The 25,527-nt window shown below is 38.0% G+C and overlaps 1 protein-coding gene across 7 annotated transcripts in view; it reads right to left on the reverse strand.

Annotated features, from left to right (window-relative positions):
- Window positions 1-25,527, reverse strand: part of FAT1 (FAT atypical cadherin 1) — a 112,776-nt gene that overhangs the window by 14,950 nt on the left and 72,299 nt on the right. For all 7 annotated transcript variants that reach the window (XM_054202891.1, XM_054202894.1, XM_054202893.1 and 4 more), the window contains 11 exons: window positions 20,239-20,514; window positions 19,816-20,026; window positions 13,201-17,268; window positions 12,350-12,546; window positions 10,804-10,957; window positions 9,117-9,350; window positions 7,464-7,853; window positions 5,838-6,052; window positions 5,284-5,421; window positions 4,833-4,976; window positions 2,473-2,670 (listed from right to left, as the gene is read on the reverse strand). In XM_054202891.1, the coding sequence (XP_054058866.1) occupies window positions 2,473-2,670; window positions 4,833-4,976; window positions 5,284-5,421; window positions 5,838-6,052; window positions 7,464-7,853; window positions 9,117-9,350; window positions 10,804-10,957; window positions 12,350-12,546; window positions 13,201-17,268; window positions 19,816-20,026; window positions 20,239-20,514 (6,225 nt within the window). The remainder of the gene's footprint in view (window positions 1-2,472; window positions 2,671-4,832; window positions 4,977-5,283; window positions 5,422-5,837; window positions 6,053-7,463; window positions 7,854-9,116; window positions 9,351-10,803; window positions 10,958-12,349; window positions 12,547-13,200; window positions 17,269-19,815; window positions 20,027-20,238; window positions 20,515-25,527) is intronic.

Here is a 25,527-nt window from a genome sequence, read left to right on the forward strand (position 1 = left end):
AACGGTCATCTCAAGTAAAGTTTTTTTGGTAGTAGTGGGGGTGTGGGGTGTGTATGGGAGGGGTTGTTTGTGAGTTTGGGGGATTTTTTTGGGTGGGGTTTTTTCCATTTTATTTTTTTTTTTTTTTTTCAATTAAAGTATGCCTGTAACATAAGAAGACCTCTTCCTCAGCAATCCATTCAGAAAGCAACTAAGGTGAAAGCTGTCAATACTGAAAAGCACATAAGTGAAGGTCGGTTAAAAACCAAAACCGAGTATTGAGACATCATACGCAGCCATTAACTTGTGAGCTGCAAGATGATAGCACAGAAATTAAAGCCAGTGTAAACTTGAGAAGATGTCTTCCTGCAGCCTTTGAAAAGTCTTTCTTTTAAATGAACGGGGGAAAAGTATTTTTTTTTACAAAAAGTGAGGTATCTATTTTGGTGTGTATCATTGGGACTGAAGTCTTGTGATATGGCAATGCTAGTTTTAGTCTTAGATGCCTTCACACTCACGTACAGTGACTCACTACAGAGAAGATAATAGCAAATTATAGCACTGTCTTTATTTTTTTAAAAAAGCTATCATAGCATAAGATGATAAATGGCAATTAAAAGACAGTGACATATTTCCAGAATCCAGGCAGGGAACTTGTAAACCAAGGGATTAGACAGGTCCAAAATACTGAGGTTGGGTAGTAGAGCACACAAAGAATGTATATTAGTGTACTCTTCTTTAATGATTTACTATCTCTGAGACGCCTTTGTTCTAGATGAGTACATTTCTTTTAAGACACTCGTTTAGCTACTGCATGCCATTAAAATAGCCTTTATTCATTCCCTAGGAAAAAAAGGCACTTTTCAAGTGCTGTGCTAAAGAGAAGAGAGCTGAAGTACCGACAGGCTGTTTACAAGCATCCTACAGCCCAGGAAGTGGCTCGGAAATGAAAGAATTCTGTGATTCCACCCAGAGGAAGGTGTTAGACGGGCGCCTGTGTACAAAAATTACATATGTACATACTCATACATATAGAAAAGGCAGGCACATTAGGAAGGGCCAAAGGTGCAGCTAAATCATGAAATGTGACAAAGTTGGTGTAATTGTCTACACGAAACAGACATAATTACCTGTGCATGCATTCATAGGAATACATTTTAGGAGCAAAATAAATAGAAATGAGTTACTGCTTGGAGAAAATATAAACTAAAACATATGAATCTTGTATGACACTGATTGCACATACAGGAAAAACATTGCTGGTTGTTCCTTCCTAAATAAAAAGGTGACTTTGGGGAATCTGTACGGAACTTGGAAAGCCTGTTAGGCAAGTGTGACAAAGCCCAGCTCTGCTGCCATATGGGACTCGTGCAGCCTAGGAAGGCCAACAGAGCCATCGTTTAGGTACCACGAAGGCTAATCTATCCCACCACTAATTAGCAGGTCACTATTGAGGAAAAAAAATGGCTACCAGAGGGATGATATAACTCCCTGCCCCATTTTTAATCTCAATTCTTAAACCCTAAACTAAACTACATTTAAATGGAACCTTTACCTATGCTAGTTTTTATACCGATGGCACCTGCTAACATGTTTTAGTGACTCAACCAGCAAACAACAGTACCTGTGGGAATTCTTTCTCCTTCCCCAAAGAAGAGAGATAGACTTCGTGTCAATATGCCACAATTATTATCCCAAATGTGGACAAAACTCAGTATACAGAGACAGCACTGCTTAAACTCTGCAAGTGCGTGCGTACTCAGAAGTTGTCTGCAAGATTACATATGAGAATAACTTGGAGGTTGAAAGAAATTCCTCGTGTTAAAATAAAGGTAAGAACTTTTCTTAAAACACGAATCTGGGAATGAAGTTTAAGAATTAAGGCCAGCTATTTTTAGCCAACCAATTTTAAGTCCCCTGTTCACAGCTGCTTAATTTATAACTGAATTAAAAAGGACTGGATAAGATTAAAAAAATTGGTTTGAACTTTTCTTACATTGGGTTACCAAAAGGTATTTTAGAAAAATTAGCTATGTTAATGTAACCTGGATTTTTGGACACGGTCTGATCTTTTTGCACAACAATGGCAAATGCAGGCATATATCTTATAGCATTTCAGGGTCGCTTTTGAATTTTCTGCCGTGTTTTCCACTGCAAGATTCTGCAATCTTGGAGTACTGTGCTGCAAGTTTCAATACTACAACAAAGGTCCACTGACCTGGTTTTCCAAACATTGACCCAGTTAACATTTCACTCACACCTCACCCTCACCATGAGTTTAATTCAGCTTACTCTCACACCTGGGTAGGTTTCCGTTTAAATCAACAGACATCGTCTCCGAAGATGTTACCAGAAGGGACATGCCTCAAACGCCTACTTGGCATGTCAGGATCTTGGAACAGAAAGACAAAGGGTAGGCAGGAAAAAGTGGTGGATTGGGCACGGGTGGGCAAAGTCAACTGAGTAGTTGTAATGCAAAACAGCGCGTCCTACCTGAACGTGAAGTAAATAGTGATCCCTCACTTTGCGGTTCAGAGCAGCAGCAGTCGTCAGTACTCCCTGCTGGTTAACCTGAAAAGTGTTCTCTTCGTTTCCACTCAGGATGGTGAAGAGAAAAGGCGGGCCATTGTGAGAAGAATCCTTGTCTGTCACCACTAGCTGGAGCACGCTAAATCCAATAGGCTTATTTTCCTATAAATGCATAATACAATCACATTGGGTTTCCTATAGTTGAGCATATAGCCTAACATCAATGTCTTTTTCACAACAGAAAAAAACCCTAAATATCACATTACTATCAAACCAGTTAATCAGTATAAGAGAAATCAGAATGACAATATTGTTCAAGGAAAAATACCACCCTTTGAAAATCATGATGAAAACAGTTAAAGGAGAAAGGCAGCACAGTTTAAACTTTGTTTTTTTAAACTTCGTCTTACATTTTTAAAAGTAGGCTCAGCTTTGAAATTTTATGTCTTCCACTTTTGGTCTGAATTAAGATTACTGTAGATTAATTACCAAGTGATCAAAGATTTCAAATTTAGCTAAAACACCTGCAAAGAATTATCCAATGCCTTTGTTGGGAGGACTAGGAAAACACACTCCTCCATCTGACCCCTCGTGTCCCTAATTAGTGTTCTGACTATGGTTGTGGCTGCTACAGTCTGGTTAAAATATGAAATCCAGGTTTTAAAATTTGCATCATAAAATCCCTTCCAAGTTTGTATCACGTGGATGTGGTTTCACAGACACTTCACACACTTTGGTTTATCGTGTATCCAATCCACACGCACAACATTCTCTAACTCTTGTAACACCCCTCCCAGAATATTTGTGCTATACTGTATCAACCAGATTTTTTTTATATATATATACACACATATATTTTAAATGCTAAAAAAAGGTACAAGTGTTATTGTGAAGTACAACAATAACAAAATGCTATCCTTCGCAGCTGCAAAAGCTCTTAAAAACAAGCATATTCTTTGTTCTTGACAGAGTAAGTGGGTGAAATTCTGCCAAGTTAATTATCAGATATTGCAGCTGAAGCTTTTTTCCCCCCTTCAGCAAAAGAGACAAGGGCCATCATTTAAAAATACAAATATTTACATCTGGACATCTCAAGCAATTTGATTTTCATAATAGCTAAGCGCATTCCCAACTGTGTCCAAATACGCCCATCTCCAGTCTATCAGGAAATGCACACCAGCATTCTTGGACAACTCCTCCAGCTTCTTCTCTGTCACCCTCATACTAGGACAGGCTGACATGAACGAACTATAAAACATGAGGGCTTCCTTTTTAATTGAGCAAGGGAAACATTACAGACACTGGCCTTATAGTCTACAGTTTTAGGGGATACATTAATTAACACTTCAAGAAAGACAATTATTGGGGAAAGCAAAATACCTTTGACAGCACAAAAACCATACAAATCTATTGCTTTTTTTAAAAACAGTAAGATCCAGGACATCTTACTTGCATATTCTGTGTATGTTGGGTAGAGATGAATCACTTTGTCCTCTTTTGGAAAGCTACCTTTACAAATCACGTACACGGTCTCCAAGAGAAGTGGTAGGTTAGGATCCCCACTCATCTATTGTACCAGGCCAGACACCAGCAACAGCAAAAGGACCCGAGGGATTGAGCTCACTTACGTTACCAGTATAAAAGTCTTAATGCAATTCCTTTGTTCCTTTCCATTTATTCTCTACAGGATTCAGGAAGACAAGAAGTGCAGCTGCTGCCTCTGCTAACTTTGCTTTAGAGTTTTCTGAATCAGGCAAGTACCTGCCAGCATTTGAGAACCTGGCCCACTACTACCGTTCTAAGGTGCAAAATTAGTCAAAGGGTTGGTATGTAGCGATATGAAACACTACTCCCGTTTTAACTGCTTCTCATCCCAGAGGAGGCCAACAGGAATTAAGTCTCGAACTATGTGCCACAGTGCACAACACTTGCTTTACAGTGACAGGTACCTAAAGTATCTTTTTCTAAGCAGTGACTCTAAATTATTATTTATTTTAACCTATCTGTATGATGCTAAGAATATTATGAACATATATGCAATGTATAATATACATACACATGTACACACACAAAGTATATTAAAAAAGACACGCTGTACTTGCAACGTAAAGTCCTAAATAGACTGCACAATGTGAATTTTGTAACCCTAAACAATTATGCAGGTAAGCAGTCTCACTGATAACCTTAAATAATTAAAAATACAGGAAAATAAAATTGAAGCATTGGGTTTATCGTATCTTGCAGAATTTTTCAAATCACAAAGTCACATGCAAATAACACTACTGATATTATTACTAAAACTTCATCATCTGTATTTATATTACCTGGATGATAACGCTATAGTTTCCTTTTGAGAATACTGGAGGATTGTCATTTACATCAGAAACATCAATATTAACTGTGGTGGTGTTAAGTCGAGGTGGGTTTCCATTATCTGAAGCTTGAACTGTCAAGGTATATCCTGAAATCTATGAAATAATAAAAAAAATTTCAAACATTCACTAAGCAGCAAAAAGTAACAAACTTAGCTTTTGTTTTAAGCAAGAAATATTTTGTGCAAACCCCCAGTAAAGCTTGCCTTCATATATTTAATCCTTTCTCTTCCTCTCTGTCCCCCAGAAGCACTGACATAAATAGATGCTTTCACTTTATTACTGCTATATTAATTTTGGAACACATGAAATGGTAATTTACAAATATAATCCAAGAAATGGTGGTCATCAATTTTGTATAGCTGAATTAATCCCGAATGCCCAGAAAGCATCAAAAACTTACCTTTTCTCTGTCTAGAAGTTTAGTCACTTTTATTTCACCCCTGCTAGGGTCAATTGTAAAAGGATTTCCCTGGTTGCCATCTATAATTGCGTAGTGAATGCGGTTGTTTGAAGGTCCATCAGCATCATCTGCCATAACCTAAGGGACGTTACAGACTCATTTAAAAACAGGTCAAACTAGACTCTATCATCTTTCAGATAAACTCATCCTGAAGATGAGCACGGCTGTTTTGGTCTAACACATTTCATAGTTCTCAGGAGAAACGGCATCCAAATAGAACATACCAACATCACTTAATTTCCTGAATTTCTTCTGAAAAATAAGTCCTGTTCTCATGAGGAGAACACCAATATGTCACAAAATATCATCTACTTTCCCACAGCAGCTCAAGTCCCTGCTTCTGAAACTTTTTCAAAATAAATTTTCAATTCACTCGGTGGCAAACGTTATCTATTCATTTATGTCCATCTTCAAATCAATATATGTTCCTTAAAGACTGAAAGCAAGATTGGCATGACAGAGTATTTCAAAGGAAAAAAATCAACATGACGTACTGTAATGACTGATTGTTCAAGCATAGCATCTTCGCTGATTACTGCAGTGTAAGTGTCTTGGCTAAACACCGGCGTGTTGTCGTTGATGTCTGTTACGTTAATATTCACCGTTACAACATCACTTAATGAAGGTGTGCCTCCATCCGTGGCTTCCACCGTCAAGTAGTACTCATGAGAACTTTCATAATCCAAGCTCTCAATGATAAAAATGGCTCCTAGAAGAAACAAAACAAGAAACCCATCTCACACAAACTCTGCTATTACTGTATTATTATATATTGCAAATTTTGATTTTGGTCTGACAAATACTCAGCTTCTTCAGGGCTTGATTTGTCACTGTAAAGCTGGAGCTACACAGTAAAAAATGATCAGGCTTTACACATAAAAGTAAAAAGGTGAGAAGGTCCTGCCATTACCCCAAAAAGACTCGCGCTTTAAAACCACCTGGCTCACACTCTGTGATGAAAAAAAAAGATGAAAAAAATAGAAAATGTGTTTAGAAAATGTCTTTTTCTTCATTTTCAATTAAATTTAACCAAAAATATGAAATGACCTTTAACTTGACTTTCCTCTCAACCAGCATTAAGGTCAGGCATGGAGTATGCAGAGGTAGTAACAGAAATGTCCAACCACAAATTTAATTGATAGAAATATCTGAGTTGAAGTGTGAGTTTTTAACCGACTAGTTAAGATAGTGCAGTCCCTAACGAACACGCTGATTCGCTGCTGGAAATGTGTTTTCCTGGAACCTCCTTCCTCCTTTCAAATATGTAAAGAAGCTAAACCAGCAAAATACTTCTATATCATAGTACCAGCGCGCACACTGGAAAAAGCAGCTGGAAGAATTATAATTTCAATTACACTGGTATAACTAACTACTAAGAACTTTTGGGTAGAAATCTTATTAAAAAAACCCCCAAACTTTACCAGAAATTAACTCTAGAAAAATAACTATATAAGAAAACAAAACTGGAATTGAAGTGTGTATTGATTTTTAACAAAGAATTGTTATTAATAGGGAAAAATTCTCAACAGAACCTAAATGCTTCCTGAGAATAAATCTGACTAACACAAGCCTAAAATCTCCACTGTCATGTTGGATATATCACGCTGGATTGAACAGAATATTCCAACCTCTCTTCAATGCCACATCAAACTCTTCTAGAATTACTGTCTTTGTGGACCAATGACAAGTTTTCCCAATCAATTTAATTTCCGATCTTTCTTTTACCACGTCTGGCCGCTCATTCTGATTATACAGCTTTTGTAAAAAGAGTATTATGTTTCTGTCACGGCAGAACTATGCCTTTCCACCCCCTCTGCCCCCAGGGTGGGGAATATTCCAGCTAGGAAACCCTTAACTCTTGCCAGCTAACTGAATCTAACCCGAGTAACAATAAATAGCAGCGACAAATAAAGTTCCTACTCTACATTCTACTGCACTCCTCTAGTAAGCATGCTGGAAAAATGTGTGAACAGCCAGAAGCACTGGCTTTACAGCCAGGATGATGCACATAGATTATACATAACCTATTTGGTTGAATTACTGTAGGACGCAGTAGTAGAACGCGAGCAACCAGCTGAGCTTGGTTAGCCTAAAGCATATTCCCAGTTGTAAGCTGTTACCTGTTGTTGAATCGATACTGAATTTTCCATGTTCGTTCCCACTGACTATTGAGTATGTGATTTCAGCATTGGCTTCAATGTCCCTGCTTGCAGCGTAGATCTGGAGAACTTCAGTTCCAACCAAAACGTCTTCCGAGACACTTGCACTATACTCCCTATGCTCAAATACAGGTGGATTATCATTTATATCCAAAACAGAAACTATAAGACTACTTGTTGAAGACAGTCTTCTAGGTAAACCTTCATCTGTAGCTTTCAAAGTTAGAGTGTACACAGCTTGTAATTCCCGATCCAAAGGCTTCTCCAACCGAATGATTCCAGAGAATTCATCAATAGAGAACTGGCCCTCTGCAGAGTTCACCAGTGAATAATGGATTTTACGGTTCATCCCTGCATTTCAAAAACAATTGCAGAGTATGAAGCAGCTGTTAAAATACACCAACAAAATAACAGATCTGATAGCTATAGCAATAAAACATGCATGCTAAATATTATCATTTATGTAAAAGTAAATTTCAGCAAGAGTTAAAGGCTCTTGCAAAGGGCAGAATGATTTCCAAAAGGATGTAATCTGATTTAAAAATTAAGCTAACACTTCATTGCACCGATTTTCTGCCACACAAAAACCAGGAAGCATGGTTCTGCTTCAGTCACAGTACTAGCTAATATGAAACGATTAGTAATATAAATCTAATTATAACTTTAGAACAGCAGCATCTGCTAAGCAGGCTTATAAATAACACAGGAGGATATGGGAGAGTTAGGCTGCATCAAATAACCAGACTCAAGTCCATTAAGTTTATTTAAGAACCATGTCCCAAAATTAACAGGAACATAATTTCTGGCAACATTTCTGTATATAAAAAAAAAAAGAACCAAACAAAAAGCCCATAGGTTTTGGGGCCAAGCATTTTGCTCCTCCTGAACCTCAAAGACTAATGAAGTGTGAAAACATCTGTCACCTTGCAATTCAGCAACCTGGCTTTACCACAGCACAAAGCAGGTTGGGTGTTTCATGAGACTGAGGCAACTATTAATTAATATTATTGGATTAACAAACTGATAATATGTGGAAATTATACACCTTTAAAAAGACCTTACGCTGGTGTATTTCTTACAACAACGCCTAAGAACAAACTCTTTCCCAATGCCATTTTCAATTCAGGTTCTCTTAAGTACTTGTAACTAAACAGCGAAGAAGATAAAGAGGGAGCAAAAATCTTAACGGAAAGCTACAATCAACCAGGGTTCTCTTTATGGCATGATTATCGATGGCAATGCCACGTTTACACGCACATTTACACGAACAGACATGGCTTGACATTCCTTTTACCTACACCAGGAATAAAAGGATGGCCCTAACCCATCATAACATTAATAGCTTATCACGCTAAAAATAGCCTGTATTTTGTCTCTTTCCCCTCTCTTCTTTTTCAGAGAGACACAAAAGGGATGTTTTCAAGCTACTTCCACATCAAAGTCAGGAGTTACATGATTTAGTTGCCCTAAATATATCTTTCAGGAGTCTAATCCGGAGAGGTATTTAACATCTGTCAGTTCCACTGAAAGACTTAACACCTCTCAGGATAAGACTAAATAAACCTTACTGTAACTTTGAGACCCTGTCAGAAGTATTGGTCAAAGAATTCATACCTGCATCTGCATCCGTTGCCTGCACTCTTGTCAAAAGGGTTTTAGGCTCCGTGTTTTCAAATACTGTAATGGAGTAAGGATCAGCTGTAAACTCCGGGGCGTTATCATTCACATCTTCCAGAGTCAGAATAATATTGGCTTGGCAGAATCTTCCTCCTCCATCTGTGGCTTTCACTAGAAGATAATAAACTGCTTGCTGCTCACGATCAAGTGGCATTAACGTTTTCAGTTCACCTATAAAGAGAATAACATACAGAAGTTGATGCAAGTTGCAAGACTTAAGTATCCCGAACGTGTTATCCTCTAAAATCTTGGTACTCAGAAAAACTAAACAATTTTCTTTTTGATGCTAATTTCATCAGTGGCTAGGTCACCAGCTGTACTGCACTAATGAGCTCCACTTTGCGCAAGGCATGTCCGTGGCCTGTATTTTCAGCTTTAAAAGATTAAATACTAAAATCCTCTGCCTTTTTTTTTCAAATGCTTCCGCAACAGAAATTAGCTAAAGTAAGACTACCTGATGGTGCAGAAAGAGAACATGTATACGTGCACTAATCCAGGTGGTTTTGTATAAACAAAATTAAAATATTAGAACTCTGGCTTTAACAAAAGGCACTGTAAAATTCACATATGGTTTTCCTGAACTATTTAGTTGCATTCCTTCCACAGCTATTGAGCTGACTCTCCTCCTCGAACGTTCAATGAATAAACAGAGCTACTAACACTATCAAAGACAACTTGCTGCTACAGACAAACCTCTAGAAGTCTAACACATACTTTCTTTCCAACGTGACAGAAAACACTGACAAGACACAATGTATAGTCATTGTCTCCTTTTAACCAATTCAAAAAAGTATTCTGAAACATTGTTTTCAAGGATTCTAGCCCCACCAATTCTGAATTCATGTAACACCATGCTAGCACTGCACACAAGTGACATTCAAAGTCAAAAAACAATCATGAAGTAAGATCCTTCTCATTTCTTTTGCCACTGAAGTACTCTAATCTCCTACATATTTCCACTATATCTTTGTATTTATCTTATTTAATGTTTTCTATGTTGTTTACTACTCCCGTCTTGCTGTTTGTCTACTACAGCCTGCAGAGCACAGGATTTCGGCATTATCTTTGACCTATATTATAATCCAGAAGACCCGAATGCCATGAAAACCAAAGTCAGGCAAGTTACAAGTTCATCTCATTTCTATAATGCTTCCAATAAAACTGGTGGTACTTTTGGTGTTTAGTATGGAAAGGAGATTTGTTACTCCATATAACCTCATCCCATTTAATATGCCAAACCAAATGATGGCAAAGAGAACCTGAATGAAGATATTTTCAGTTTATAAACCGTTATTCCTACTACTACAATGAATATAAAAAGTACAAAATTTATAGCATACATTTACTCCGGTCACTTCTGCATGAAAGTTTCTGGCTTCGGGGCAATCACCCTATTTATTCTTTAGTTCCTCGTATATTAAAATACTCGCCTGTCCCCTGACTTCTCTTCAATATATTTTTAGTATTTGTGCAGTAGAAACTCACATTTTAAACTTATATAATAAACTCACCTTAATGGAAAGCTTAAAGTACTGACGTTTATTTATGTCTTAATGTAATAGCAAAACATTTTAGAAAATGAGGTGATAACTGGAATTTTGTACAGTGTATAAAGCATTATTACCTGTGTCTGGAGTGAGTCTGAATTTTTCTGCTCCTGTGCCGTGCAGCGTGTAAGTGATTTCTGCATTGGATCGAATATCCGCGTCTGTAGCAGACACCTGCATTATCAGTTTGCCAGGAAGAGCATCCTCAGGAACAGAATCGGTGTATAAAGCCTGCAAGATTTTAAAGTTACGTTAAAAGACGAAACATTTGAGGTAAGTAGAGCTTGGAAAGGAGGTAATATCCTGTTTGAATGTTTGGTAACACATGAAGTGAACCAGAGGATGAAATACCTGCAAATGAAAAGAACTCAAGATTTTCTAATTAATTACCTCACATTTATTAGATTATTCAGAAAGGTAATTAATACTGCAACCACAGGGACTCTTGGGTATCACTGCATAGCTAAGAACTCCAAACACTTGTAACTGATTGACTGATAATTAAATGCATTCCCGAAATAGGAGTTATACATTTTTGGTAATTTCATTTTTTCCTCTTTTGGTAAATCACCTTTTCTAGGTTTGACTCAGTCTAGAAGAAATTCATACCTGCTTTTTTTGTAATGACATGAAATAAAAGCTTCCAGTTTAAATAAAACTTAAGCAAAACACATTCAGAATTTAAAGGCACTAAGCACTTTTACAGCTCATCCATGTCAAGCATGTGCATTAAATGAGCCTTACAACACCAATGTAAACAAAGGAAAAAAAGCTAAAAACATTGACTTACCAGTCTGTATATAACTGCAATCATTTATATACAAGTAACCAACATAAACATCGACTAAGAAAAAGAATCAATTGCTCCCTGTATACTCAATCCTTCCCAGAACAAGAAGAGATTTTGCCTTTTCTCCTGGTAACATCAGATCTGTGTTGAACAAGATGGCTGTGAAAAATGTCAAAATGTGCTAAAGTAAAAAAGAAAAAGCTGACTATGAAAACCCAGGGCTTCCTCGTAAGGCAATTATTGCAGGCTCTGCCTTTCTGGGTTTTTTTTTTTTCCCATTCTTTATTTTTCATGTCCATTTTTGCAGACTATCGAATCTGTTAAGGTAGAAGGCTTTGTAACAAAAAAACATTTATAGATTACAGATTTGTGGTGCTGCTGAGTGCAACTGTGGGATAACATTCCAGTCTTCAACTCTTTCATCACAGGAAATGCACAAATACATCAACTAGGCGATGGTATGCAGCCTTCTTTGAGTCTTTGCTTCCTTCGGAAAATACAGCATATAAACTATCACGGCTGCAGCTCAAACCAATTCCTTTTGGAGAAGTATGCATTAGCAGAGGAGAAATGTACTACAATTCTCCTCATACTCTTCAAATACCCATTCGATTGTTAAAATTACATCAATGAATTGGTTTGGGATTTTTATTTGAGAAACCTGTCCATGAAATAATTTTTCTTTGACAGAATTCGATCTTAATAGTGCGAATTTCTGTTACCAGCATAAAAGGAACACCTATTCACCAGTCTCCTGAGAAGCTATTTCAAAGAAAGTCTACATTTTACAGATGGAAGCAGCTGGACAAAGGAATATACAAGATCGTGCCTACCTTTTCGCAAACAGGGCTGTTATCATTAGCATCAAGGACTTTAACCTCCACCACAGCTTTAGCTGCAAAGGTCCCATCAGTAGCTGTAATATTTAGAAGGTAATTATCTTTTTCTTCCCTGTCCAGAGGCTTTTTGACATAGACCTTCCATTCATTCTGTATATTTTCAATAGCAAACTGTCCCAAGGGATCACCTCCTGAAATACAAAAAGAAACATTTAATTAAAGACAAGAGAGAGACCGCTACTATTGCTTTATCAATATTAAGTTATATAGCTAAAGACGGAAAAAAATGTAAATGCAAATAAGCAACCACTCTCTGTGGCTTTATAGGGAAATAGCTTCATTTTCCAGGCAAAAATAGTCAGTAGATGCTCATACAACAAACTTAACTGCAGCCAATAGAATCTATAAAAATCAATGCAGAAATTCATGTAGGATTATAGATAACATCCTATGCGAGATATATGCTAAATAAGAAACCCAGTAAAATATCCCACTGGAAATTAATAGTCTAGTATTTTGTGAAATTTCTTTCGTTCATTCTTTAAGTGCATCACTATTTTCAGTGTAAGTATATTTTTTTAAATAAAATTTGATATATAAATAAACAACAAATGTAGGAAAGCATTTTAAGCAAGGCAAACGTGAAACAGAAAGCCAAAGACTGGTTTTCTGAAACTCAGTTTTTCCCCCCTGAAGTTTTTAATATTCCTATTAAGACATACACATTCTTTCTTTGCAGCGCTACGGTTTCTGATACTTCTCAATAATTTGGAAGATTAAGTTATATCTCACATCATTCCAGGACAATTTAAATGATTATTCTGATCTCACTCAAGAAGATTTACCTGTAATGTAGTAAGAGACTTGTCTATTGGCTTCTTCTGTATCAGCATCAGTTGTACTCAGGATGGCGATTACCCCACCAATAGGGTCATCCTCACTGACTGTTCCTTTGTAGATCTCTGCAGTAAAGCGTGGAGGATTGTCATTCACGTCCGTAACAGTAACTTCAACCACAGCCACAGAAGACAGTTGCATTTTTTCACCCCGATCAGACGCAACCACCGTGATTTTGTATTTGTCTCGTTTCTCGTGATCGAGTTCTTTGAGAGTGGTAATCCAGCCAGTTTCCATGTTTATGGCGAAAGACTCTATAACATCCAGTTCTTGAGAAGGATCCAAGCTGTAAGTAACCTGCCCGTTGAGTCCGGAATCCAAGTCAGTTCCTTTAACCTGGATGACTCTTGTTCCAGCTGGCATGTTTTCTACAATGAATGCTTCGTATGGATTGGACTCCAAAACTGGTTTGTTATCATTTGCATCTTTTACCTGAATGCTTACCTCCACTGAGGAAACAACGTTATAATCTTCATTTGCATACTGTGCTTGAACTGAGAACTGGTACCATTTTGTTGTTTCATGATCAAGGTTCTTCTCAAGTTTCAACTCTCCAGTCTGTCGGTCAATCACAAAAAAGTCATCTCTATTGCTTTCAGGAGTGTTCCCTTTAATCAGACTATATACTAAGGTCTGATTATGCTCTGCTTTGATAACATCTATCTCAGTCCCAATTAGAATGTCCTCAGAAACCGCGTAAGAATAAAACGGCTCCGAAAATTTTGGAAGAAGCACTTCTGGAGGGAGTATTCTAGCATAAACAGGAACAACTGACTCTTTTTTGGGGGATCCACCATCGACCGCTCTAACAAAGAAGGTCAGGAACTCATTTTCTAAACCAATTAAGCTTTCTTTTGTAGTAATTATACCAGACAGTGAATCAATTTCTAAATTCTCTTTAACATTTTCAGACTCTGCTTCAATAGCATATGTGATATCTGCATTTGTACCCTCGTCAGCATCAGATGCCCAGACTTTAATGACAGAAGTACCCCGTGGAACATCAGATCCAATATTTACTTCATACTCTGTTGCTCGGAATTGAGGAGCATTATCATTGTCATCTGTAAGTATTACATTAACAGTACAGAAAGCAACCTTTCCTCCCGAATCTTTGGCCATTAAACTAATGGCGATTACTTTTTCTGCTTGTGTTTCACGGTCAAGCTTTTCGGATGTAAATATCTGCCCTCTCTCATTTGTGTAAAATCTGTCTTTGGCAAAGTCATTCACGATGTGGTAAGTGATGTGACCATAAGTACCAGAATCTTCATCTGTTGCTTTAACTTCAGTCACCAAAGTATGCAATGGAGCGTTTTCAGCTAGTTCAACCTCATATTCATTCTGGCTGAAAACAGGACTGTGCATATTGGCACTGGTTACAGTTATGTGGACTTGGGCTGAGCTTCTGAAGACCCCATCAGAAACAGACACATTAAGATTATAATGGGACTTTAGTGTCTGTCTGCGTAGGTTTGAGATGGTGATAATGCCAGTTTTACTATTAATTGCGAAATTCTTTTGGTCATTGCCTGTCAGAATGGAGTACTCCAGCTTGTCAACATCCGAACTATCCGCATCTGAGGCTTGCAGACACGTCACAAAATGCCCTCGGGGAGCCAGTTCACTAATTTTAGCTTCATAAAGCAATTGGTTGAAAAGAGGAGGGTTATCATTGAGATCGGTTACATCAACAGTTACAATGGTATCACTGCTCAGGGGAAGCATGCCACCATCTACGGCCCTTATTAGTAACTTGTGTTGTTTAATCTGTTCATAGTCCAAAGTTCTTGCTGTAAGAATGAGTCCAGTGCTGCTGTCTATGTGGAAATAGTCATGACTTTCACTATTATCCTCAACCAAGTGATAGGAAATCCCCCTGTTTGTTCCAGAATCGGCATCTGTAGCGCTCACTTGTACAACAGATGTTCCAATGACGGATGCCTCAGAAAGGGTTGCCGTGTAAGACTGCTCTGTAAACACAGGAGCATTATCATTGATGTCTTCCACTATTATGTCCACAAACACATCCGCGTGTGCCCCAGTTAAGGAGTCTGTTGCTCGAACACTCAGTTTGTAGGCTGGATGAGACTCAAAGTCAAGAGGGGCAACAACGTTTATAACTCCAGTGTTGAAGTTGATAGTGAACTGATTGAAAGGATCTCCATCGGTGATGCTGTAAAACACCTTAAGTCCTTCTGGGCTGTTTGCTTGTACGTGTACCACAGGACTATGGAGCTGAATGTTTTCTGGTATCTCTGCGCTGTAGAAAGGCTTTTCGAAAATTGGCATAGCTTTACTCATAACTGTAATTGGGACTATAACTTCAGCAGAAAAAGCAGGGTCTCCTCCATCTTTTGCCACTACCGTGACCAGATACTCCTTATTTAGTGTGTCTGGTTCGAACTTCTTCTTCAGTGAGATTTCACCATTGGGATCAATTTGGAAGTGTTCATGATGTTCTTTGAGATAGTAATGCACCTCTCCATTTCTGCCTGTATCTTTATCTACTGCAGTGACACGTCGAATAACATGGCCTACTTCAGAGTCTACCTTAACGACAGCATAATATGGAAGATTGACAAAAAATGGAGCATTATCATTTACATCTTCCACCGTGACTTTAACTACAATGTGTGCAACCACCGATGGTTTATATTCCTCTGTCACTTCTATGACCACATCAAAAGATTCTTGCTGTTCACGATCAAATGGTATTCCTGTTGTTGAAAGGACTCCTGAAGTTGGGCTTATTTTAAATCTGCTGTCTGGATTTAGAATATGGTAAAACAAAGGCTCATTTATTTGATTCCCTATAGCAGTAACAACAGCTATTGTTTTTGCCTCTGTGGAATTCTCCTGCACTGTTGCAGAGTAAGAACTCTGCGTGAACTTTAGCTGGCTTGCTTTGCTTTCTTTCACATTAATTTTTACAGATGTAGTGCTTGCAAATCTGCCATCAGATGCTCTCACTGTTAATTCGTACCTGCTTCTTAACTGAGTTGTATTTTGTACTGTTAAATCTCCAGTCTTAGGGTTTATTGAAAATTTTTCTCCAATGTTACCTTCAATAATGGAATAAATTAATTGTGAAAAAATGCCTGAATCAGCATCAGTGGCATTGACGCTGATGACTTTCACGCCTTTATAGGTTGGAACCAAAATGGATGTCTCATACAAGTCTCTTGAAAACACAGGAGGGCAATCATTGATGTCAATTACATAAATAGTAACATTAGCTGCATATTCTGCATATAAACGTGGTATCCCCATATCATGTACTTGCACTGAAAAGTGGAAAATATTTGTCTCCTCGTAGTCCAGACTCATTACTGTCCGAATGGCACCAGTGCTAGAATCAATGGCAAAATACTTGCGGACAGATGGTTCAACAATTTGATAAACAAGCAAAGCATTAGATTCTTTATCAGCATCTGTAGCTCGAATTACTAATGGGATATTCTTGTCAGTCAGAACCACGCTGTTAATTGAAGCTGATTCACTGATGAGTCCTGTATATTCAGCCTGCATAAAAACCGGTGTATTGTCATTCTCGTCCCGAAGATGTACCAGAACTGTCGCATTAGTGGACAAGCCAGCCATGTTTGTTCCTTGCACAGTTAGAGTGTAAATAGGCAAAGTTTCAAAATCAAGTATCTTCTGAGAAACGATGACACCCGAGTTTGGGTTGATAGCAAAGGCATCGCCAACGTTACCATCTTTTATTTCATAAACCACAGAAGACTGACTGTAAGCTGTAACCATTCCAACAAAACTGCCAATGCTGGCACTTTCACTGATTTCTGTAGAATATTCTTTGGCTGTGAATTTCGGTGAGGCATTGTCAGAAACCGTAACAAATATATGCACAGAGGTCACTTCACTCATCGGAGGATCTCCTTTGTCTGTAGCTTTGACCATCAGGTTGTATTCTTCCTGGTTACTACGATCCAATTCCTTTGCAATTTTGATCATACCCAAAACGGGATCTATAAAGAAGGCATTTCCAATATTCCCTGTGAAGAAAATGAAAAGTAATTAAGAAAGAGGTATACGGAACTTTAAAGGATGATTGCTTCTTTAGCTATATTCTAACAGAGATCACGTAGTGAGAACACAGAGAATATTAAAGTTTGTTAGTTTTATTTAACAAACATTTGTTAGCATCTCTGGAAAGTGTTCTGTAATCAAGAATTAACACTAATTTTTAAGTTTACTTGTGGAAACACTGCATAAAACATAGTTAGCAAAGCCATCCAAGCCTTGAAAACAAATGCAAAAAAGAGTTTCAGTTTCTATTAAAAAAACCTTAAAAAGATAACAAGTATTTTGCAAGTTTCAACATTATGAATTATGCATTTTTTCAAATTATCTTTGTCATTGAGTTCATGTTTAAGCCAACTTAAATATCTACTGAAGCTGAAAGAAAATTATATTCAGAAGTTAACATTAGTGGAGTACACCTTACATTACATGATCTAAAATAGCTAGACTGCTTTGGGAAAAAAAAGTGTTTTAATGAATTCACACTTGTGAATCTTAATTGCTTATGCAACTATTGTTTAAATCACTGCTTCAAAATTAATCTTCCTGAATTGGACCTATAGTTATCCTCCTAACTTCTTGTTAATACATAGACAAATTACTCCCTGTGATAGTACTAGAAAAAAACCACTACCTGCTGAGGATTACCGGCTGTGCTTTGATAAGCACTTGCTTTCTTTATATTTTTCAAATATATAGCTGAACAACACTGCACACAATATTCAGCTCAGGTACTAAATATGGTAAGTTTTAATATTTCACGTCTTCAAAAATTACATTACTAAAGCCATGTTCTCAGCATGGAAAAAATTCATTAGGAACTTCTGAGTTATGCACGCAAGTAGGCAAGAGGGGTTTTTTGTTTGGGTTTTTTTGGGTTTTTTTGTTTTTTTTTTAGTGGCGGCTCTAAACACAGTGGCATTCTTAAAATATCCCATTACAAATCTAAGCAGCCATTACAAACATTTCAGGAATGTTCCTTCCACATGCTTGGAACACCAGTTATAATGCTTTAACCTCCCAGTAGATCAGAGTCCTGTAACCCAAACCTAAGAAAGTCTTACATTTCCTCCTTACAAAAAGCTAGAAGAAAGGAAGAGAACAAGGTGTAACTTCATTCTAGACAGCACGCACACAGTTTTTTCTTGCTATGCTTTGGCATTCGTAAAACAAGCACTACTGAAATGGGAAAGGCAAGAGAAAAGTTTTATGGATATTAGTGTCCTGCTTAGTAAAAAGGTCATATTTCTACAAATAACAGAAAACAAACAGATATTTTAAGCAACTTATGAGACACTTAAAAATATTCTTCCTCTTCGGTGTATCATAATCACAGCTTTGTTTTAACACAGTTTTGAAGTATGTTTTCATACCAAGACAACACTTTGGGGGAAGAAAAGGAAAATATTTACAGTAAATGATTCCTATGCTTTACAAAGCAACTTGTGTCAAATAAAAAAAAGCATTTCCACATATCACCTTGCATGCAACAATAACTGAATAACTTTTTACCTACTGTTCCCTTTAATATACGGTCTCTTATGCTTGTTACTGGGATTTTTATTTTAAATTACTTTCTACCTTGAAAGTAGTGCCGCACATTGGTAATGAAATTTAAAAAAATTTTTTTTTCCAGTCATAGTGCCTAAAGAGTTCAGGACCTTGGTAATGGCTGGCTTGTATCTAGATTTAATGGACTGAGCCAAAACTCACTTCTGTCTGGTAAGTGAACTCAGTCAATGTCATCCTGTTTTCATATTATTCAAAATTGCCATCATTTGAATTGAATTGTTATAGGCAAGTTCAGAAAGATACTTTGACATTACAAATAAATAGCAGCAGCTCTTCTCTGGCCTGCAATCTGCAAGGAGCCACGCCAAATCGACCAGACTTTCTTATATATATTATTGAGCTAGGATAGCGGTCCCCCTATTTAAAATCAGCCAGAGGGAACCATGCAAAGCAACTCCTTCTTCGCTACGTCTATCAGAAAGTTTAACTTAAAAACTGGGACTATTCAGTGGTTAAGTATATGGATATTTGTAAGTTATTTCTGAGCTCCTTTCTTTCACATTGTGCTAAACACGAGAGCACGCGTCTTATCACAGGCTCTTACTCTTTTCATCAAATCCTTGCTTTGCCTATGCCAAGAAATATCACTTACATTATCCAAAAAGAATGCTTTTTTTTTTAGATCTGAATTTAATGCTTCTGTAATTTCTAAAGAACACACCCCTCATAAATGTTTCACGGTAGCTTTTTCTTCTAATACTACTAAAATGTTGCACATGTATCTAAAGGATAATTTAAACAGCTAAGGGAGGGAGATGAATCTTTGTCATTTTAGTTGTCTTTTGAATGCTCTGAGGCTGTATCTTATATACGTCTCACAGAATATGACACATACACCTGTACTGCCCGCTTTTTTTACAGCTATTTTTTATACACGCCTACAGTTGAAACAAAGGACCAGCGAGCACTGTTTCAAAATAAACTGAGGAGTAAGAAAGTCAATATACCTGATTCAATAGAGTACACAATTTCTGCATTTTTTCCTTTGTCCTTATCTAATGCTGTAACCTGCAGTACTGCGGATCCAACAGCTGCTGACTCGTACACCCGTCCTTCATAGGAAGAGCTGGTGAACCATGGAGCGTGATCGTTTGTGTCGCTAACATTAATGATGATTCTAGCGTAGTTGCGCTTCACGGGAACATCTTGATCTCGAACCTGAAACAGTTAGCACATTACTAGTAATTAAGCACCGTTATTTCAGTAGTTCAGCAAATATTAGCAGTAATTCAAGGTTCAATCTGTACCAGTCAGAGGCAAAGACTGCACACAAATTAAACATAAAACTAAAAGTTTGAATTGAGGGGAAAAATTAAAAAAGACATTAAAAAAATGTTATTGACTACAGAAGAAATATTACGTTTATTTACCATTATTGTGAGAATATGCTGGTTCATGGTCTCATGATCCAGTTTTTCTGAAGTATAAAGAGAGCCAGTTCCAGGGTCCAGACGAAATTTTTTAAGACTGATGGGATCAGTGCTGCCCTGCATAGTATAAATCAGTTTATTCTTCTCATCTCTGTCCGTGGCACTGACTTGCAGAATTTCTGTCTCTGGCATGGTGTCTTCAGGTATAACAACTTCATACTTTGAAGCAGAAAACTGAGGCCTGTGATTATTTGTGTCTATAACTTTGATGTAAACCTGAAATGATACAATGGGAAGGGGAAAGCATCGATGATATTTGGGAATCAGAGATGAAAAGAGGCTATTTCATTAAAAATCAGACCATAATACTGAAATAATTCCACTGCAAGACAAATATTTTTTTCGGGGAAGGGGAGAGATCTAAGAGGTGTAGGGAAGAAGAATGTCACTAAACCCAAATCTGCCTCACCTTTCCCAAAGTCAAACGAGAAATCTGTACAATCAAAAATGCCTAAGGTAAGATACCTTAAAGGGAATGATTTTTGTCTAAAGCAAGATGAAAAAGAATTCCTTATTAATTTTGAAATTAAAAAAAAATAACATAAAAAATTCAATATGGATCCGAGGGTGGGTAAACTCCTTTTTATTTGTGCAAATTTGGAATTGTAACCAATGTTTTCCAAGGCAGCGGATGCACTGTTCTCCTCCTTGCCCTCATATAGAACCAATCCTCTTTCAGCTCTTTATGTTTCCAAGCCTAGGCAAGAATGGAAAAGCGATGGAATTCCCAAAAAGCATATTATTTCGAAGAGCCACAAGCATTATTTGCTCTTCTTCAGCCCTGTAAGCACAATCTCAGCATAGGTAACTGGTCACCAACACAACTTCTCTGAAGTTACAGTAATAGTAACTTTGATGCTTCAAATTGCATTTCCCCACCAAAGTTCAGATGGGTTCACCTATGTGCTACACAGGCAATGCTCTCTCTGTCTGAATAATAATATTCCCTGGAACCACACAAGATCCTTGCACACCCACTTGCCTCGCACAGCATTGAGCTCTTGTATAAAAAGAGTAAGAAATTCAGCCACCATCCTGTTCTTTCACCAGTGATAACATCATATGAGTAACAGTAATGTGGAGGACTTGGCAGCTGGGCAGCAAAGCTCCAAGAACGCTTGGCTAATTTCAAGTTCTTGGACATGCCAACATAAGAAGGACATGGACCTGTTGGAACAGGTCCAGAGGAGGCCACGAAGATGATTAGAGGGCTGGAGCACCTGTCCTATGAAGACAGGCTGAGAGAGTTGGCGTTGTTCAGCCTGGAGAAGAGAAGGCTCCAGGAAAACTTTAGAGCCCCTTCCGGTACCTAAAGGGGGCCTAGAGGAGAGATAGGGAGGGACTCTGGATCAGGGAGGGGAGCCATAGGATGAGGGGTAACAGAAAGAGGGGAGATTTAAATTAGAGATTAGGAAGAAATTCTTTGCTGTGAAGGTGGTGGGACACTGGCCCAGGTTGCCCAGAGAAGCTGTGGCTGCCCCATCCCTGGAGGTGTTCAAGGCCAGGCTGGATGGGGCTTGGAGCAACCTGGTCTGGTGGGAGGTGTCCCTGCCCAGGGCAGGGGCGTTGGAACTGGATGGTCTTTAAGGTCCCTTCCAACTCGAACCATTCTATGATTCTTTATGTGCTGCACATACAGCCATGCTTTTAGCCACCCAAAGGTTAGCTGCTTTGTTTAGATCAGTTAAGTGCCATCAACAGGTGTTTAAAATAAGTACTTATGATAACAGAAGTGGGTTAAATTGCCCTTTGAAGATACTTATTCACTTTGCATTGATACCTGGTGGAGTCTAGAGATATAAGATACTAAATTGTATGCAGTAGAACTAGATGAGATGAATCCTGATGGTGATAAATAATAAGGAAATGCCATCTATTTCACTACAGGAAGAGAAAACTTCCTCAACTTCAACTTTGCAAAACTAGCATCTTACTTTAAAATTCGTACCAATGAAAAACAGCTGTTAAGTGTATCAACAGGAGTCATACCAATTCCTAAAATATTTATTTCAGATGCAGGTGTATTATCCAGGTTGCAACTCCTACCTAAGCTCCAATACAATGAGTCCTTCCTAATGGCAAAGTTTAATACAGCCTGAAAACATTTAAATAACTTTCAGATATACATAGGCAGTCCTTGAATATACTCTACAAATGCTGCCAAGAGTTTAGGAGACACTTAGAAGGATTTTATTTTAAGTATAAACAGAAAGACTTTTGCATCTACATAACGAAGTCCTGCACCAACCCTGGAAGCACCACGGGGCAGATTGCTTAATGGAAGCGAGAATCTGGGAACACAAAGACCTGGGTGCGGAACGCTTGTGATAACTCTTGTATTATAACATAGGAAAGCCATCCCAAAAAACTCTGATATTGCTCGCTCTGGTAGCTGAAATAACTGTCACCAGAAGATTATTTTCACTGAGAATTTCACTTGGTTAATAAAAAAGAACAGAGAAGGATATAAAAGGGAATACAGGAACAGAGTGGAAGATGGCAAATGTGGAATCTCAAGAGTCAGAAAGCAGATACAGAATAAAAAGCCACACAAAGAATAAAAACGGTTTTAAGTTTATTTGAAACCTGCGGGTAAGCAAGATCACTGGGTGCTGCAATAAGCTGCTAAATGAAGACAAATCACCAAGACAAGATGGGAGCCACCCCCAGGTCCTGCTGAACTGCAGAGAGGAAAAAATAACAAATACAAAAAAAATGGTAATCCTCCTAACGTAACACACGCTGTTAATAACGCAAAGCTCCACCTGCAGACAGGCAGGGTGGGGAGGGGGGCACGCGTGGGTATGTGTGTGCACACAAGCGTCCGCAGCCACACACACGCACCTCTAACTTTTTTAGTAGATGTAGTTCCAGGGGTTGCGGGTCAGTCGGCCATAATCTGAGATATAGTACATTTAGGGAAATACTCATAAACATAGGTGGTTATTCAGCGTTTGAAACAGTCTGTCAGAAAAATTACAAACCATCGCTGCTTTTTATAGGAAAATGCTGCCTCCCATAATTTATTAGATTTCCCAGAAAACAGAAGAAATAGCAAATAAACTCATCATTTGGCACATTGATAAAATCCCTTGCAAGATGTTGCTATGGAAACTAAGGAGTTTGGTTTTGCCATGGATTAAAAACTGATTAAAGATAGGAAACAAAGAGCTGGAATAAATACTGATTTTCAGTGAGGAGAAAAATGAATGGTAGGTGACCCAGGATACATATTAGGTCAAGTTTTTAAACATATTCACTAACAAATTCAACTGGAAAATGAACAGCAAGAATGAAAATAATATGACCCTAAATATGAGATTTTTTTTAGACTGTCATAATTAGAGAGGATGTAATAAAGCAACACAAGCACAGTCGTTGGTGGTTTTTTTTTTGAATTCTGTATAAATAAAATACATTTTAATGCATCTCGGAAGAAGAAATACTGAAGGGTCCAATACAGTCACTTACATAGCATTTTAGTAAAAACACTTGCTCACTGAACATGGGTCCTCAGAAAAATGAAAACAAATGAAGATGGCCAAAAAATTTAAAAAATGCAGAAAAACTCTCACCCTCAATACAAACCAAACTAAACAAATACATTTTGTATAACTAAAAGGTTAAATGACCATATACAATTACAACACTTAATTCATGGATACTATGCTTTCAAAATGAACATATCAACAATGTTTTTTATTCAATTCCCACCCCCCAACAGATTAAGTTTACACCCAGAAAAACCGCAAGTGAAAAGATAAAGTGTCAAATTTGATCGATTTAAATCAAAACTGTTACTTAAGTTCATATCTATTTCCCTTCAAATGAGGAAATACAGGAACATCAGTCAAACCCTGAGGTGGGAGGAATGCAACTCCAGAGCAACTGCGCTAGATGACTCTCTGGAGCAGAAGACATGGCCACTTGTGCTGCTGGTACTACACAAAACGAATACAGGAAAACAGCATTTCTAGCACGGAGCACCACAAAAAAGCCATGCAAAGTACTTAGTTAAATGCCAGGAATGAAACCAGCATTGGTACCTGCAAGACTAACCACAGAGCCAATGAACCAGCTTAACTGAGAAGTGATCTGTTGATCATACCACCAGAAGGACTTGGCATCAACTTCCTCTGGTATTAGCTAGTGAAGCGGTTAAAATGACCTTACCGCTAAACACATGAGGAGACATCCTCTGAAAAGGTAGCAGATAAGGAGCTAGCTCATCAAAATGTACAGCACCATTAAATATGAAGTATTAACAAAAATATTGCTAAGGAAGAAACATAATGACTCAGTCGCTACGAGTGGCTTGCTCAGGTATTCCATTACTTGTGAAATTACTTGCCCAGGCATGCAGTTTTTCTCCACACTGGTGAACACAACTACAAATACCCAATTTGATCTCTTAGTGCAATCATTTTAAATGTACCTAAAATCCAAAGTTATTAGACTCAAGTGAAAGGTGTTTTATCTACATCCTTTAGGATTCATTTCTCACTCACTGATGTTGTTACTTCATGCCCCTCCGCAGACTGTGGTGGACAAGCATAATGTGAATGGACACGCACGCTTTTGGTAACTTGGCTAACTCCATGCTGGGCTGCTTTAATCAGGGGAGCAGCAGGGAGGGGGAAAGGAGTTATTCCCCTTTATTTGGCATTCACTGGTGGGACCGGGGATCCACTACAGTTTTGCGCCCTGCAGTGCAAGACAGATCTTGACAAACTGAAGCGAACCCAGTGAAGGGACATTAAAATCAATGGGGATCTAAAAGCTCTCCATCCACTGTGTAAAGGGAGGGCTGCAGGAAAGACAGCCAGACTCTTCTCAGAGGTGCACGGTGAAGGGACAAGAGGCAAAACTCACAAGCTCCAATAAGGGAAACTATAATTAGACATAAAAATAAATAAATATATATTTTCAAGGAGGGTTGTTAAACGCCAACATCAAAGCATGTCCAAGGAAGAGGCGGCACCCCCATCATCCCAGGCACTTAGAACCTGACAACTCCCTGAACAACTCGATCCAACTTTACAGTTTGCTCTGCTTTGAGCAGGAGTTTTAACTACATGAACTCCAGGGGCTCCTTCCAATCTAAACTGTTAAATAAACGTACTAAGGAAACCCTACTTTCAAGACAGCGTTTCTTAACCGATGCTAAGTGACAGGTGCTAGATGTACAATTTCCTTTTAAATGTAAGAGGACCAAATATTCATGTAAAC

The sequence above is a fragment of the Rissa tridactyla genome, chromosome 5, assembly GCF_028500815.1.
Source record: "Rissa tridactyla isolate bRisTri1 chromosome 5, bRisTri1.patW.cur.20221130, whole genome shotgun sequence".
NCBI classification, from domain to species: domain Eukaryota; kingdom Metazoa; phylum Chordata; class Aves; order Charadriiformes; family Laridae; genus Rissa; species Rissa tridactyla.